Consider the following 16,541-nt stretch of genomic DNA (forward strand, 5'->3'; position numbering starts at 1 on the left):
GTCTAGAGGCATATAGTGGTAAAGTGCCTGCCCACCACCGCAGAGGTTGTGGGTTAGAATCCACTGTGGTGCATCCGGCTTCGCCGAGCGTCAACAAGAAAACACAACTGACTCGTGTTTGGGGGAGGGAAGACGGGCCGGGCAGGGCAGGGCAGGGCAGGGTGATAATATCACTGCATGTATTCATACAGGCTGGGGAAAACTTGGCACCTGGGCTGGTAGCTAGGGAGAGAGTTGGACGGAGGAGTAGGACGAATTCTCCATGGCCTCCCGGTTGGCCGGTGAGTCAGTAGGAGGCAACAGCAGTGACAACACACACACATCCACACACGTGTGTGTGTGTGTGTGGGGAGGAATCAAATGGAATACTGTGTAAATGAATAAATACAATTTCATGACTGAAAATTATGTGTGTGTAGCCTATATACTATTATGGGATTTGCAAAACAGTATGAACGGAGCCCCCCCCCCCCCCCCCCCCCCCCCCACACACCCTATGGTGATGTTTCCTCAAAACAATCAAAACAATATATTTACATATATTTATATTTTACTAATATAATGTTTCTGCTATTCTATACATACTGTAAGCCAGGTGAAGAGATCACAGATTGAGGTTTTATCCTTTGCCTGTATGGGATATCCAATTCCATTAGGGACAATTGTTGTCACGGAAACCAGTCAGTGAGATTAACTCAGAAGTGCCAGATCGAAGAGACTAACTATAAGTGCGCCAGTCAGAGTGAGACCGAAGAAGAAGTGCCAAGTCAGAAGCAAATAAGCAATAATATAATATAATAATATACTTTCAAGCAATATATAAAAAGAGGTATATCCAAACTAATATACTTGGGCTCAAGCATTAGAGCTCCTGCCAATATAGGAAATCGTCATTACAAACAATGCTTTTAAACATAGTTTGACCACTTCCAATGCTCTAATCTTGAAAAGAAAATCCTATAATTACTTATAATAGAGATGCCAGTTTTAAAGTGGTTGAAATAAATATATCTCTAGGGGTTATCATTTTGTCTCTCTATATTGGAAAATGGAAGCACTGATATAGTAAAATAAAATATTCATAACTTCCTAGTTGTAATATATTGCAATATCACAAAATAAGTGTGCTTTCACACACCGTTTGAGAATCACTATATACCCTCTAGCTACTTGCAACACCTCCACCTCCAAGCAAAGAACTCTCACTATTGGAACGAGTTCAAATCAGATCTAAGCTAATCTGATCAGTCTAATCAAGACATGAAATGTGCAAAGACAGCCCTGCTAATATGGCCCCATTACAGCCAGCTAGGGGCTGGAGGAGGTACGTGACTGCCAGTCTGCCACTGATACTAATTACAACTAATGAACACAACTGCTCTTTCTGAGTCCAGTATTCACAGCACACTCCTCTCCACTCCTTGTGACGTAAAATTCAACTGCTAAATGGACTGCATTAATTTATATAGTGCCTTTCCAGGCTTTCCGAGCCTTCCAATTCAATGCGCTTTACAGAGAACCTCACATTCACCGACGGCGGAGGAAACCTTGCAAAGCACCGACCTGCTCGTCAGAAGCAATTAGGGGTTCATTGTCTTGCTCAAGGACACTTAGCACGTAGCTAGGAGGAGCTGGGGATTGAACCTGGAACGTTCCAAAACGGCCGTTCTACCTCTTGAGCGACTGTCTTTATGCTTAAATGCTATTTCTTTGTAGCAGCAATAATATAGTAATAGTTATAGCAGTGTCAGTGATTACGCATTATACTAGTTTACAACAGGGTCCACCATTTTCAATTCATCCGAACATTTATAGACCTACAAATATACACTTCAATAAAAACAGGAAATCATCATATAAAGAAAGTAAAAAAAAGGTACAGTATGAAGAAAACACTGGAACACTGACTTTTTTAAATGGGGGCCAGTTTCGAATTACAGCAGGCCGTAGGTGCGGTTTTGAAGGAGTCATGGGATTCACATCACGTCTTAATGACTGTTGGTAGGGCGTTCCATATTTTAGTGGCATAGGAGCGAAATTAGTTTGTGCCGAATCTGGTGGACTACCAGCCAATGTGCCCAGACAAGACCCGGATATATTTCTACTTGCAAAAAATAGATTTCAACCTTACTACTACTACTTTGTACTACTAGGACTTATGTTTAAAAAAGATGTAAAAAGAGTTTGATGAAAATTGTATGCACATTTATAATAATTATATAATAATATAATAAATTATTAATTTACATTTGGGGGATATCTTTCACAAAAATTAATAAATCATGTTCTATACATTCTAATGATAACAAAAAAACATATATTACAATTATTTTACTTACTTTTATTAGGGTTAAAGGTCAATTTAATTTGTGTGAATTTCAGCCTCTGTGGGGGGTATTTTATATGCAAATATCATGACCAATGGCATTGAACATCAATGATGACGTTTAGGTGAAGAAATTAAGTAATTAATTAAAATAGAAATGTTACCGAAAAGCAACGCTGGGTCTTACAGGGTTAAATCACCAGTTTTTCAGCACGGACTCCTTCCTTTTAGCATAAAAGAAAGAATAAGCATTACTCTGGAGAGGAGGGACACGGTGGTTATACTACCACCACTACTACTACCACCACTACTGCTACTACTACTGCTACTACTGATACTGATACTGCTACTACTACGATTAATACAACTATTAGTAGTAGCGGCCGTTGGTCTCGAGAGACAATGGCACAAGCCATCACCCGTCGGGGATACCCGATGGGTACCTGCGTTTGACGGGGGGAAAACGGGTTCACCAAAACAACGTCACATTATGTAACTCTGTGAATGTGTATAAATAACATGGTATGGATATGGGACTGGCATACTGGCGTACTGGCATAACGGAACAACTCCAACGATTACTACAACTGTCTATTAGTAACTATTAGTAGTGCTAAAACTACCACTGCTATTCCAACAGCAGAAGCAGAGCAGAGGCAGAGCTGATGTCTCAGCTATAAATCAAACAGTTAGTGATCTGCAGCTAGTCTAGTCTAATGTCATTCCGTGGCATTTTAACTTGATTTTAACATTTTAACTAGCCATTCATCTTCACCAAGCTCATCCTGTGAGTCCTGTCGTGTAGTTTTGGGGGAACATGTCTCATCTGCCTCCCTAGTATTTGTAACGTCACATTGCTGTCAAAAGCACATAATAATAGCTTATTGGACATAACGCCCTCTTTTCTTTCCTGAGTAAGACTGATTTCAGCGCTACTTTATGACACTTACAGTATGTAAGTGTCATAAACATGTGACTCTGCATGTATGTATTAGGGGCAGAAGAAGAATTTTCATAAAACTATACAATATTCATTGGCTCATAAAATAAATCCCAGGAGTAGATTGCTTTTAACAGTTTTTCAAAATGGTGGGAGGTCTAACGATGACGGGTCAAAGGTCGATCCCATACCACATTTGTTCATCGTGAGGAGACGTATGTGTATTGAAGTTATATTGCTGGCGGTAAAGCGGTTCATGAGCTATGCCTCTTCAAAGTTTGTGGGCTTCACTCAGCTGATTGCTGCCCAAGTGGTCAGACTTGAACAAAAACTGTGTGATAGTCTATCTTGTATGAGAATTGTGAAACACAGTGCAGTGTCCAAGACTTTAATTATATGAAAAAATGATATACACACAAACTTTAGAAACCCAGTATAAGAGAAGTTTGTACGTGAAAAAATAAAGCTTTTATGAGCTAATGAAACTTGCAGTTTTATGAAAAGTCTTCTTCTGCCACATGAGTCACATGTTTATGAAACGTTACAGTATGGTAGAGGACCATGCCAAATAGCGCTGAAACCACACCTAAAACCACTGTTTTAGGTGTGGTTTTGGACGCGTTGGCTTGGCTACAACAGAAATGTTCATGCACAGGGGTGAGGGGCTGTCAACGTCACTCCGAGGTGAGACCGTAGAAAGTCTGGTGATGCGAGGTTATACTGCCAATGTAGGTTATCTTTTGTTAGTTTTCTTGTTTTGTTTCAGAATCTAGACTAATTGACTGTGCCTGTGCCCAAGCTATTTTTGAGCAGTTTGAAAAACTCTTAATCCTTAATTTTCTGCCGGGATTTTTGAGCAATTTGTGTGAAATATTCTACACACAATCCATGGACCGTTTTCTGAAATCCTAGTTGAAGAGAAGTTTGTATGTGAAACAAACGGTCACGCCCTCCATATATGGTCCGCCTCGTGACATCGCGCCTCGTGACACGTCACGCCAACATATATGGCCGTCTCCATATATGAAGATCACGACACTGACCTCAAAACCCTGGATAGCCATACATGGAGAAGACTGGAGCCCGGCCAGCAACTCTACATCTGACCTCAAACCCTTAGATCTCCATATATGGAGCTGACCTGTTCTGACATTCCATTATGTTGATCCTCCCCACGCGTCCTTCATCTTTAGACTGATACCTGTACCATTCAAACTCTAAATTAAGGCCCAGCTCTACCTGGGCCCTCATCAAACCCTGTTAAATGACAGAATTCAACGTTCTTGGCATAGATTCCGTTAATCGCATTAATCACACACGTTAATCGTCAACTTTCACGCTGGTGACAACCCTATAGCCTGCCTACCAAACCATGTAGTCAGCTCTCATGAGAATGCTCTGTTCAGAGGAAAAGCACTGACGTTGACAGTAACGACGATCACTGTGGAGTTGGAGAGTCACCATAGATAGATCAATGCTTTATAAACTCCCTCTGGGTCAGGAGGGACAGCTTCTTAAAGTACAGTAAGTACAGTAGCCTTAGAAATCAGTGGTTTCAGAGCCATGTAGCCATGCTGGTGTACCTGTACTAGCATCATCTCCAGTACATTATGCTAGTACAGGCATGTAAAGATATAACAGTATATCGATATATACAATTACAAATATATATAAACTGTTGACAATTGAAATCGATTCAATTAAAACATGTATCGCGATCCAAACAGCAGAGGGCACAATCGGGTTAACCCATTTTTGGCGGGAACCCCTTTTGGTGTAAGCATTATGTTATGCTATTAGCTATTGAAAAATAGCAGATCTACAAGCTCATAGCTCAGAGCATGTAGGTCTGCTATTTTTGAAAAATCGAAGAACGACTGACATAGAAACATAGCTTTTTCAGAAAACTGTCAGAATGTAGAAGACATTTTTAGAATCTGATCTCAGGTCAAAATAGGTTAAACTCCCTCTCGTACATCATGTGTTGACGTGTAGTGGCGGGGCAGGAAGAGCATCAGGTAAAGAAGGTCGATGCAGACTGCAGTGCACAGACAGAGATGCACAGACAGTATCGTAAAATAAATCATAATTTCAGTCAAACAAATTGTGAAAGATTGTATCGTGAACCTATTATTGTGATTCGAATCATATTACCGTGAGTTGAGTGAATCGTTATTAGTTTGTTACTACTACTCCCTTACTCTTATTCTGACTACTTTCACTTCAGTACAGTCTTTGGCTAGTGTACAAACCTCCTGTCTTTGATACCCGACTTGGCTGAGGGATTGAACCCCTGAGCTCCCAGTCTGAGAGCAGAGCACTGTAACCACAAGGCCACTTACAGTAGCTGGCAGGACAGTGTCTTTAGAGTTTAATCAAATCACAGGAGGCTCCAATAATCCACAATGAGCTCATGTTCACCACGCAACAGATACAGTAGCAGCAAAGTAAGCATTTCTGACGAAAGAAAGAAAAGGCCAAACTCTGGAATTACATCTGGCTGCTGAGCAATATATTCCCCAAAACTGCTTAGTAGAGATGGCATTATATCTGTTGCGTGGCAACGTTGGCCTGTTGAACATTAGGAAGCACTGAGAAATATGAAGCTGTGACTGTTCTACCGATTACTTTCTTAGCGATTGGAACTTTTTTGATGAATAGAATAACGAGAGAAGACGTGTACACGTACATTATTAATGCCGTGTACTTGATCATATTACAGCGTCAAAAGTAGCATATCCATAAACTCGGAAGACGGCGCGAAGTGACGCGTTGTGAGCTTTTTGATCTTCTACTTTTTTATTTTTTTAATCCTGAAAAGTAACAGTTTTGGACATGAGGTTTCGAACTGACAAAGACGAGAATGTATATAACAAACAAACACGCACACACACACACACACACACACACACACACACACACACACACACACACACACACACACACACACACACACACACACACACACACACACACACACACACACACACACACATATACTGTATATATATATACAGTATAGTGACCACTTAACCGTAACTAACCACTTGACCATGTAGAGTAAATATATTATATCTTATAACTAGTTCAATTTACTGTTGTGCCACTATATTCTACAGGACTTAGAGTGGAAAACAGAAACCTTCCTCGTCATCTCGTGTCACAACTTTGTGTTGTTTCTTTCAGGAAATGTTACGCAACATTTAGCAAAAATCTCTTCCTTATTGGCCTGGAATTGTGTTTGTTGCCAGGCAATGGCCTCGATGAAATCTAATCCCAGCGTTCAAACCGAATCACAGCGAGGCTTGGCGAGGCTCTGCAGGTGATTCGCTGAGATGGACGCTTTGATACAATAATCATCACATGATGCTTCTTAGAATGTTTGCTGAGTGCTGACCAGAAGAGAAGGTCCCACCCACACGAGTCGACCAACCACAGGATGAATCCCACATTGGTGGAAACTGGAAACCTAAATACATCACTGTCAACAACTTGGAGATGGGGGGGAGGGGTTTTGATGGTTCAAATCCCGTATTGAACCGGAGAAAGTTAATCAGAACTCTCTGACCTCTCTCTCTCTCTCGGCTGTCCTGTCTGTCTCTAATATTCTGTCTCTCTCTCTCTCAGCTGTCCAGTCTGTCTCTTCTATACTATATTACCTCTCAGCTGTTCTACATGCCGGGTCTGTCCTACACAGTCTCCCTCTCAGCTGTCCTATACTGTCTGTCTCTTGCACACTCTCAGCTGTCCTATATTGTGTGTCTCTTGCACACTCTCAGCTGTCCTACTGTCTGTCTCTCACACATTGACTCCCTCTCAGCTGTCCTACTGTCTGTCTCTCCGACACTGTCTCCCTCTAAGCTGTCCTACTGTCCGTCTCTTCCACATTGTCTCCCTCTCAAGTGTCCTGTCTGTCTCTCAGCTGTCCTACTGTCTGTCTCTCCCACATTGTCTCGCTTTCAGTAACCTCACGTCACCAGGCTTTCCACCTCGGAGGAAAGCCTGCTCTGTGTTCCAAAATCGCATTGTGAAGCGGTCTGGAGCGGATGGTAATTTACGTCATGTTGTAGTCACTGATTTGTAGTCATCAGGCAGGAAACCACAAGGCGGGATAAGAAAGTACCCTATTCATAATACTGATTCCGCCTTGTGGTTTCCTGCCAGATGACTACAAATCATTGACTACAACATGACGAAAGTTACCATCTGCTCCAGACCGGATCATAAACACGAAATGGAATGCTGCCCAGGCTACCCTTTCAGCTGTCCTACTGTCTCCCTCTCAGCTGTCCTACTGCCTGTCTCTTGCACACTGTCTCCCTCTCAGCTGTCCTACTGTCTGTCTCTTGCACACTGTCTCCCTCTCAGCTGTCCTACTGTCTGTCTCTTGCACACTGTCTCCCTCTCAGCTGTCCTACTGTCTGTCTCTTGCACACTGTCTCCCTCTCAGCTGTCCTACTGTCTGTCTCTTGCACACTGTCTCCCTCTCAGCTGTCCTACTGTCTGTCTCTTGCACACTGTCTCCCTTTCAGCTGTCCTACTGTCTGTCTCTTGCACACTGACTGTCTCCCTCTCAGCTCTGTCCTGTCTGTCTGTCTCTCCTGTGCTGATATCTAACTTGGTTTTGTATAGGTCTTAGATTGTTGGTAAAAATTAAAAAAGTGGTGCAACTCCCCTCTCCCCCTGCCTCTCTCTCTCTCTGTGTAATTAGCAGGCAACAGTGCAACACTATCTCTCTCTCTCTGTTTCTGGCACAACAGCGCCATTTTTGCCCCTACTGGTACTCTAAACATTGGGACAGTCAGTCACATAGTCACATAGGTTAGGACATTGCTGTTCCTTGGAGTGGCCCAGCCCCACTCAAAAATACGACTTCAGTGATTTGTAACCTAAATCCTATCACTACTATGATGAGGCCAAGAGAAGATCTAACATCATCAGAGACTTCTGTGTTACATTGTTCAAAGGCTCTGGATAAACTCAATTAGCCTGAATAAAACACATGTGGAAGTTTGACGTTAGGTTTGAGGCTTTCACATTCAAAACAATACGATTCAAGTCCTTATAATATGTCTTTGGGTATATTTGAGATAAGCTCTGTAGCGCTACGCCATGGTGCATCTGTCCTCTATAGTCCTGAAGGCCAAAGGGGCCTCATCATGATTCATTAAGTGCAGCCACAGCAGCAGACCAAGGGAAAAAAGGAGTTTAGCAGGGGGGAAAAGCTGCTACCTCTATTAGAAATGTGATACTCCGCCACCTGTTTGACTGACTCCTGGCTCTGTAATCTGTACACCAGCACTTCTCAAACTTTTACATTTCACATCCCATAACACTTCCCACCCCGGTCACTCGCTGTTTGAACTGTTGCCATCAGGCAGACGGTACAGAGTGATCAAGTCGGGGACCAACAGATTCAGTAACAGCTTCTATCCCACAGCGGTAGTTTGCTCTCAATGCTGCTAAGAAATGATCTGTTGCTGCGACACATGTTTTGTTCTTTGCTGCTGTCTTAAGTGCAATAAGGGTTTGTTGTGCAATAACAGCTACAATTACATGTGTTGTGCAATATATATGCCTATAGTGCTACAGGGGTTGTGCAATAACAGGAAGTCATGTGTGTTTTGTTTTAGCTTTATGTTGTTTTGTGATATGGTGCACTGATTGGTTGGCAGTGGCACTTTTAATTTCGTTGTACATGTTACAAATAAAGATCTATCTATAACAATGAGAGTGTCTAAAAGGAACCAAATAGGCAAATACGGACCATCCATTTCATTTGTACCCTCTCAGATGTATAGACCTGTATTAAGGGTGCATGTGGAACCCACCAAGCCCAAGGAACCAACTCTAGCACTACAGTATTTCTTCACCTCTACTGTACATCAAAACTCTCTCTACTAAACCAACCTCTAACTCGTCTCGAACCTACATCACAAAACCTCTATCTCTAAACCAACCTGTATCCCTAAACCTCCATCTCAAACCTCTATCCAGGGGTCACATACTTTGGATTGAAGGACATGCAATTCAAGAGTTATAGGCCAAAACGTTACAGTGCCACCACGAGGCTGATTCAAAACAATGAGGGTGTCTTGTGGGAATGTACGAGCTAAGTTCCATGGCAATCAAATGCTGCGTTAATGATGTGTGGCATTTTGTGCAAAACGGGGCCACTCCAAACTTTGCAATCGTATAGCCAATCAGAATGGAATCTGACAAATCTGACAGATGTGTCTTCATCCCGTGACTATAGAGAGCGAGGTTCTTCCATGACCTCCTGAAGTTTCACATCGATCAGTCCAACGGCGGGTACGTGCATACACACACACACAAGCATACGCACACACACACACACACACAGTCACACAGTCACACACACAGACCAGCTGACTAACGTGACTGACTGACTGACTGAGGTGAAAACATCGACTGGTTGATCTACTTTAAACTTGAAACACACATTGAGGGGCCTCTAAACAAACAAGGCAGAGCCTAAAGCAATTTCACTTCCAACCATAGAGGATGCCACAAATCTATCAGTTTGTGCAGAAACATGACCCCCCCCCCCCCCCCAATAGGTCCACAAACACACCAAATTAGGTAAAATGGTCTCGTGAGTGATGTGATAATGACCGTCAAACAGGGTTGTTTATATTCCATATGTTTGCCTGTAATAGGCTCTATGCAAAACAGCCATATTGGAAAGAAATCAGGCCTCTTCCTTACTGCCTTCACAGGTCTTACTAATATACTAATTAAGGCTCAAATGGAACCAAATGGACCCCCTCTCAATGAACCATGAATTTTGAATTATTCTGTACACAATTTCAGAAAAAACAATGTACAGTTACTGTTGAAAAGAAATTCAAACATCTTCAATAATAGTAAAGATAGCAGATCTACAAACTTGTAGTTGGATGATTATTGTTATTTGTTAAAAGCATAAAATAGGGTTTTGCGTTTTTGTCTGTTATTAAGTAACCACTTAAACTTTAAGTGGTTAATAACAGACAAAAACGCAAAACAATGACAACTACAAGATGCCAGAAAGACCAACCATTCATGTCATAAAATATCAACTATGCAATAGGCTACTAGAACTCCCCCATGCAATTGTGTTGATGACAGTGTATTTGTGTACAGTACAATTTTTATGCTCTATGCATATCCCTCCTGCTTCTCACTCAATCTCCCTCTTCAGGTACGAGACGTTTTTCATCCTTGAGGCTCATTAAAACTGACCTTAGATCAACCATGTCAAACAGGACAGGGTTGTCTTCCCTTTGTGTTCCCTCCATTGAGCATGACAAAAGAAAGCCAGTGGGCTATGGAGAGTGTGATAACACAATTTGTTGAGGCCAAAGCACACAAGGTCACATTAAGAGTAATGTCTCCGAGGCGGGCGCACAAATCAACCTAAGACAAAAAAGGACTAAAAGCAACAAAACAAAGGATTCAAACACGTTGAAAACACGTTCAGCGCCATTCAAGAGAGAGGATGGGGGGCCTGCCTGGGCCATGGCTCAGTGGTCCAGGCACCATGGCTAGTGGTAATCCAGTCTGGCAGTGTGCCGCGGGCTCCACTCCCGATGGGAGAGAAAGGGAAAAAAGTACCCATGCGGTAAAATATATTTGACAATAGATTTAGTTTTTCATGCCAACGTGTTTCCATTTTTAACCTCTACCATTATTGTGTTCTCCCTTATTATAATACAAGAGAGTCCAGACAACCACTCGAGAGAGGGAGGGAGACAGAAACATACAGTATAGGAGCATAGGACCACAATGGAAACAATACCCCGGGAGTATTTTGCGTTATCTTTTTAGCCTATATAAAGTCTGACTGTACATGCTGTTTACATTGCTGATTAATAAAGCATTCAATCAATACAAAATAAAAAACTACAACCAATTTAGTCAATTCTTTTCAATAGCCTAGCTTTTTTTTGCATCAATTTGTTTGCATCAATTTGTTTGTATATACATATAGTATAATGAGTATATAAACAAAAATATGCTGCTTATAAAATAATGTCTCTACACTCAACTTTTACTTTACAGTAGTGCTGGTGAGAGATAAATAAGCTTGTTTTTGCCAGACAGCAAACTGAAGAACTTTCTATACTACAGTACACGCGCACGCAGGCACACACACACACACACACACACACACACACACACACCAAGCCATTGAAGCCATCAACAACATATGCATGAATCAAAGACAACAAACACGTACAGTAGGCTATAGGGCATAGGCTATACACGCACCGTCAGATGTGCTGTCTTTTGACCGTCTCCCACAGAGACACTGCAGCATAAGAGCGCCTTTCTTTAGGAGAGCAAGCTTCAATATCTTCATTGAATGTGCGGGGAAATGGACAGTCAGTCACATCAACAGCGGACCACCAATCAATAATGCATCAGCTGAGATGAATTGAACCGATCGATGATCAATCAGCAGCAATAAAGTCGGAGAAAAGCCCGATTCCCCCAAGACAAGAGCGGTTTTTAGTGAAGTTGCCTCGCCGGACAGGACACGTCGGCGCGGGTACGGTAGCCAGGTAGGACAGGTATAGTCTCCTCGTCTGAATAAGTGTACGGGCGTTGTAGAAACCACTACATGGTGATTGTGATTGCATGGCGGCGGAGGAGCAGCAGGGGACAGAAGTCCATGGTGGAGAGGAATGGCTTGATGAGGCTTGGAGCCAGGGCGAGAGGGAGAGGCGGTCCGGATCATCTCGAGTCGCGGTCTCATTGAAGAGGCAGCAGGCATTAATACATAACATTCACCCATAGCCAGTCATCTATAGTCATCCATCCACACCCAGACACTGACACTTCCATCCATCCATTGGTCGAGTCACCCCTTCATTCTAGCTGCAATCCAACAGGACGTCAGTGAATTATCAGTTAGCCTATCAAAATCACGCCCTGGAGACTCAATGTAGCTACAGTTCAGACTGTGACGCCATGGTGATGGTGATTTATAATCCGGTATACGTAGTACGGCGGTGTGTCGCATCGTGACCTGTTCCATTTGCCAAAGCATCACTCACCACGCCTCACAAGGCTCACATGGTGGACCTATAAATTAAGCTTAATGAGCAGTTGAGCACCCTATCACCAATCTCTCTCTCGCACGCGCGCGCGCACGCACACACACACACACACACACACACACACACACACACACACACACACACACATCAATCAATTCAATCTCCCTAGCTTCCCCCCCCCCCCCCCCCCCCTCTCTCTCTCTCTCTCTCTCTCTCTCATTCAATTTCATTTCATTCAAAAGGTCTTTATATTTGGCTGAGAAAGCAGTAGGCCTATGGTCTACGTTTAGAATGGCATGGCTAAAGTGGAACAAAACAATGCAAACAAAACAATGTATGAGTATGTATGTACACTAAAATATTCAATGTTATAGCCTATATAAATGGGAATAAAGAAATGTGTAAACAGAGGAAGCTGTGAATGAATGAATGAATGAATGAATGTTTATCTTCGTGTCTTGTCGTTAAGACCCATCCCTTACGGGATTATAAGACACCAACAACATAAATAAACAATATCACGTTCACTTCCCACACAGAAAAGTTACACCAAGTATTTGATAAAAACAAAAACAGAACAGAAATAAGCAAAAACATAAAAATAAAATAAAATGCATCACATAAAAGTTTTCTTTGTCCGTATATGTCCCAAGCTTTCTCTATATATTCTGCTAATGCAAATATCTTCTTTTCGAAAATCCATCTCAGTCGCTCTGCATCACTTAACCACATCAGATCTATATTTTTACATCTTAATCCCTTTTGACGTAGCTCATGATACAACAGGCAATAGAAAAGAAAATGGAACTCATTCTCAATATCATTTATATCACAATAGGTGCAAATACGTTCTTCTTCTGTAACTCCTCTATATACCTCCCAGTCTCAAGGTGCAAGTGCAATCCCAGAACGAAGTTGGGCACATAGGGATCTCTGTCTTTTGGATAATGGGGCACAAACGTACTTTTCACTAGCATAACAGCTTTTTATCGTAACAAAATGTTCTCAGCTTTGGTTTGTACAATATGTCCTGTGTTAAATTGCAAATCTCTCTCTCTCTCTCTCTCTCTCTCTCTCTCTCTCTCTCATGGGGATGATTGGGTTTAGGCACACACACACACACACACACACACACACACACACACACACACACACACACACACACACACACACACACACACACACACACACACACACACACACACACACACACACACACACACACACACACACACACACACACACACACACACACACACATTTACAGTTTGCTGTAATTCTGCAAACTGTTAATACATATTTCAATCAATCAAAACACACAGACACACACACACACACACACACACACACACACACACACTGTTTTCATGTGGACCTGTACAGGACACTGAATGGAGTTTTCTATTTGCTTCTGTACTTGTTTTCATATTTTCCACAGAACGTGATGCAATTCTCTGTAAACACCTGTTACAATGTCTCCACTGTATTTGACCACTAGGGGGAGCCAGCCTTCAGAAGACACAGCCGCATGCAGCTGTCTAGACTGAGAGAGAGAGAGAGAGAGAGTGTGAGTGAGTGAGTGAGAGTGAGAGAGAGAGAGAGAGAGTGTGTGTGTGTGTGTGTGTGTGTGTGTGTGTGTGTGTGTGTGTGTGTGTGTGTGTGTGTGTGTGTGTGTGTGTGTGTGTGTGTGTGTGTGTGTGTGTGTGTGTGTGTGTGTGTGTGTGTCTGACAGAGAGATGTAGATGTAGGTTGGAGACAGGGGGTGGCGTCATGATTGGTATATAAGTTTGGGTTTTAATTTAATTGATTTACCAGGGGAGCTTTGCATGTTATGTGGAGATATTTGTTATATATATAACATATATATATATGATATATAATATATATATATATCTACTATACAAGTGAAAAGGTGTACCCATACTCATTCTTCGTGCTCTATCTCCGACCGAACCACACTTTCACCACACATCTCTATATGCAAAATAAATTCGGCACGCTCCCCGAACTGACATAGGCTATTTTTCCGCCGTTCAAGTGTCTTATTTACGTCTTAAATATTACTTTTATGAAACATTCCTACACGGAACACGGAATCACTGCTGCCCCAACACGGTCAGAAACAAGCCCAACCAGCCCACAAACAAGCCCTTTAAACCACGCTACTTACATACACTACAACTCGCTTACAATTCGCTAACCTGGCAACACCCTGCCTCATACGTCACCAGCTCTGTTCCTCCTGGCCTCCGTAGTCCGTCGCGCTCACAATCTGTCGCAGCCATCTTGCTTTTCATTTACAGTGGACATTTTATGCAAATAAATTAATTATAGGTCCAGCAAGCACATCATGATGGTCTGTTTGTGCTCAATAGGTCACAATAACATTCCGAATTTAGGTGTTGTGTTTTGTATGACCTTTTCCCCAGTAGTACTTTCATATCTATCTCAGCTTTTGCCTGATAGCACACATGCTAACGTTAGCAGCATTACACCGATCACTTTGCCTATTTTCGCCACACAGCCAATTTACTTCCGCGAGCGGCCGGGCCATTCCGCCCATGCGAATGCATGGAGAAAAAAAAGAGACGCAAATCCAGCTGGATCGGAGCTGTGCCACACACACACACACACACACACACAGTCAGTCACACACACACACACACACACACACACAGAGAGGAGTTGACAAGTGAGAGAACGACACGGCTGTTGCGTTTCACCATGGCCAGTGCTGTTGTAGACAGCGACGACGATGATACACGGAAATAAGTGTGGAAAAGAAAACAAGGCAACACGTCAAATATGGGCCAGCATCTTAGCAGACATCACAAAGACATCGATCTGTCCAACGACGATGGTACAAAGACAACAACACAGCCAACTATATTCTTATAGAGAAAAGCTCTCAGCTAATTCGCCCCGTGCAAAACAATTAACGCACGGAGTTGCGGTCTGCATAGCTGCAGACATGCGACCACTATCAGTGGTGGAAAACGCTGGCTTTCAATATTTAATGAGAGTTGCAGAACAGCAGAACCACGTTACAAAATGCCATGCAGGTCACACATGTTTTCACTCCTAAAATGTATACAACTAATAATACATGTGAAACGTTGCCCGTTAAAATCGTTTTGTGTAAAAGATCGTCAAATATATGGCCGTTAGTACTGTTAATTCAACATCCGGTGAGGGGAGGATACGGATTGTGTATGGAAATCAGCGCATACAGTGGGTGGGCTTTAGACCGGATGTAAGCCACATCCACTAAATGTACACTAAATAGAAATAGTATACAATACTGCATAAAATGGTGTAGCCTACTGCAGCTATTTATAACCAGGTAGTGTATAAGTGAAATTGAACACTTAAATTAGTATTTAATACTTGAACTAACAACAGATGGGTCTATATACTATTTGTCTTTTTTTTTTCTTCTTTCTTTTACTTACTTAGAGCTTAACAACAATGTTACAAGTCATCTCATCTTAAAGAAACATTTAAAAAATGTTAGGGCATAAAACCCAAAGTTGTTAAACCTTTTATTATTCTCATTCTGATTTGTTAATTATACAAAATAAATGTGACTTATTGGGAAACAAGTGTTTCTCTTTACAAACCAAGATATTGCCCTAAATTATAATGAATATAGCCCTCAATGCTGAAAAACAAGGTTTTAAAAAAATAGATTGAAAAAATTTAATCGAACATCGAAGCAAATCGTGAGCTTCAAATCGAAAATTGCATTGAATCGTGGACTAGGCCAATCGTGATAGCGAATCGAACATCGAATCGAATCGTGAGCTGCAAATCGAAACTTCAATGGAATCGTGGACTAGGCGAATCGTGACAGCCCTAATGTATACATACGCCTGCACGCACACACACGCACATGCACGCCTGTAAGGCCCCCCCCCCCCACACACACACACACCAACATGCGATTCATTAAATAACTATTTCCTTCTTCCCATAGTGCGTGGCGAAGTAACTCTGGGATTGAGTGGCCGCGTAGCGGCCACGAAATTCTAGTATTCTACAAGTGAGAAATAGTGCACAGCAGCAATAAGAGAGAAGGTGAGAAACACAGCATGTAGTATTTATAAACCACAACTAAGCTGTGTGACGTTATATCAATGACCAACACATGAGAGGAGAGGAGAGGAGAGGAGAGGAGAGGAGAGGAGAGGAGAGGAGAGGAGAGGAGAGG

The 16,541-nt window shown here is 42.2% G+C and overlaps 1 protein-coding gene across 1 annotated transcript in view; it reads right to left on the bottom strand.

Moving 5' to 3' along the window:
* The window catches only part of LOC308321608 (fibroblast growth factor 12-like), a 48,955-nt gene extending 36,790 nt beyond the window's left edge, over positions 1–12,165 (bottom strand). Inside the window, exon 1 of the mRNA XM_080772582.1 lies at positions 11,541–12,165. Within this exon, the coding sequence (XP_080628708.1) occupies positions 11,541–11,631 (91 nt within the window). The 5' untranslated portion in view covers positions 11,632–12,165. The remainder of the gene's footprint in view (positions 1–11,540) is intronic.
* Positions 12,166–16,541: the final 4,376 nt, after the last annotated feature.

This window comes from Protomyctophum bolini, assembly GCF_963924005.1.
Source record: "Protomyctophum bolini genome assembly, chromosome: 9".
Lineage (NCBI taxonomy): Eukaryota > Metazoa > Chordata > Actinopteri > Myctophiformes > Myctophidae > Protomyctophum > Protomyctophum bolini.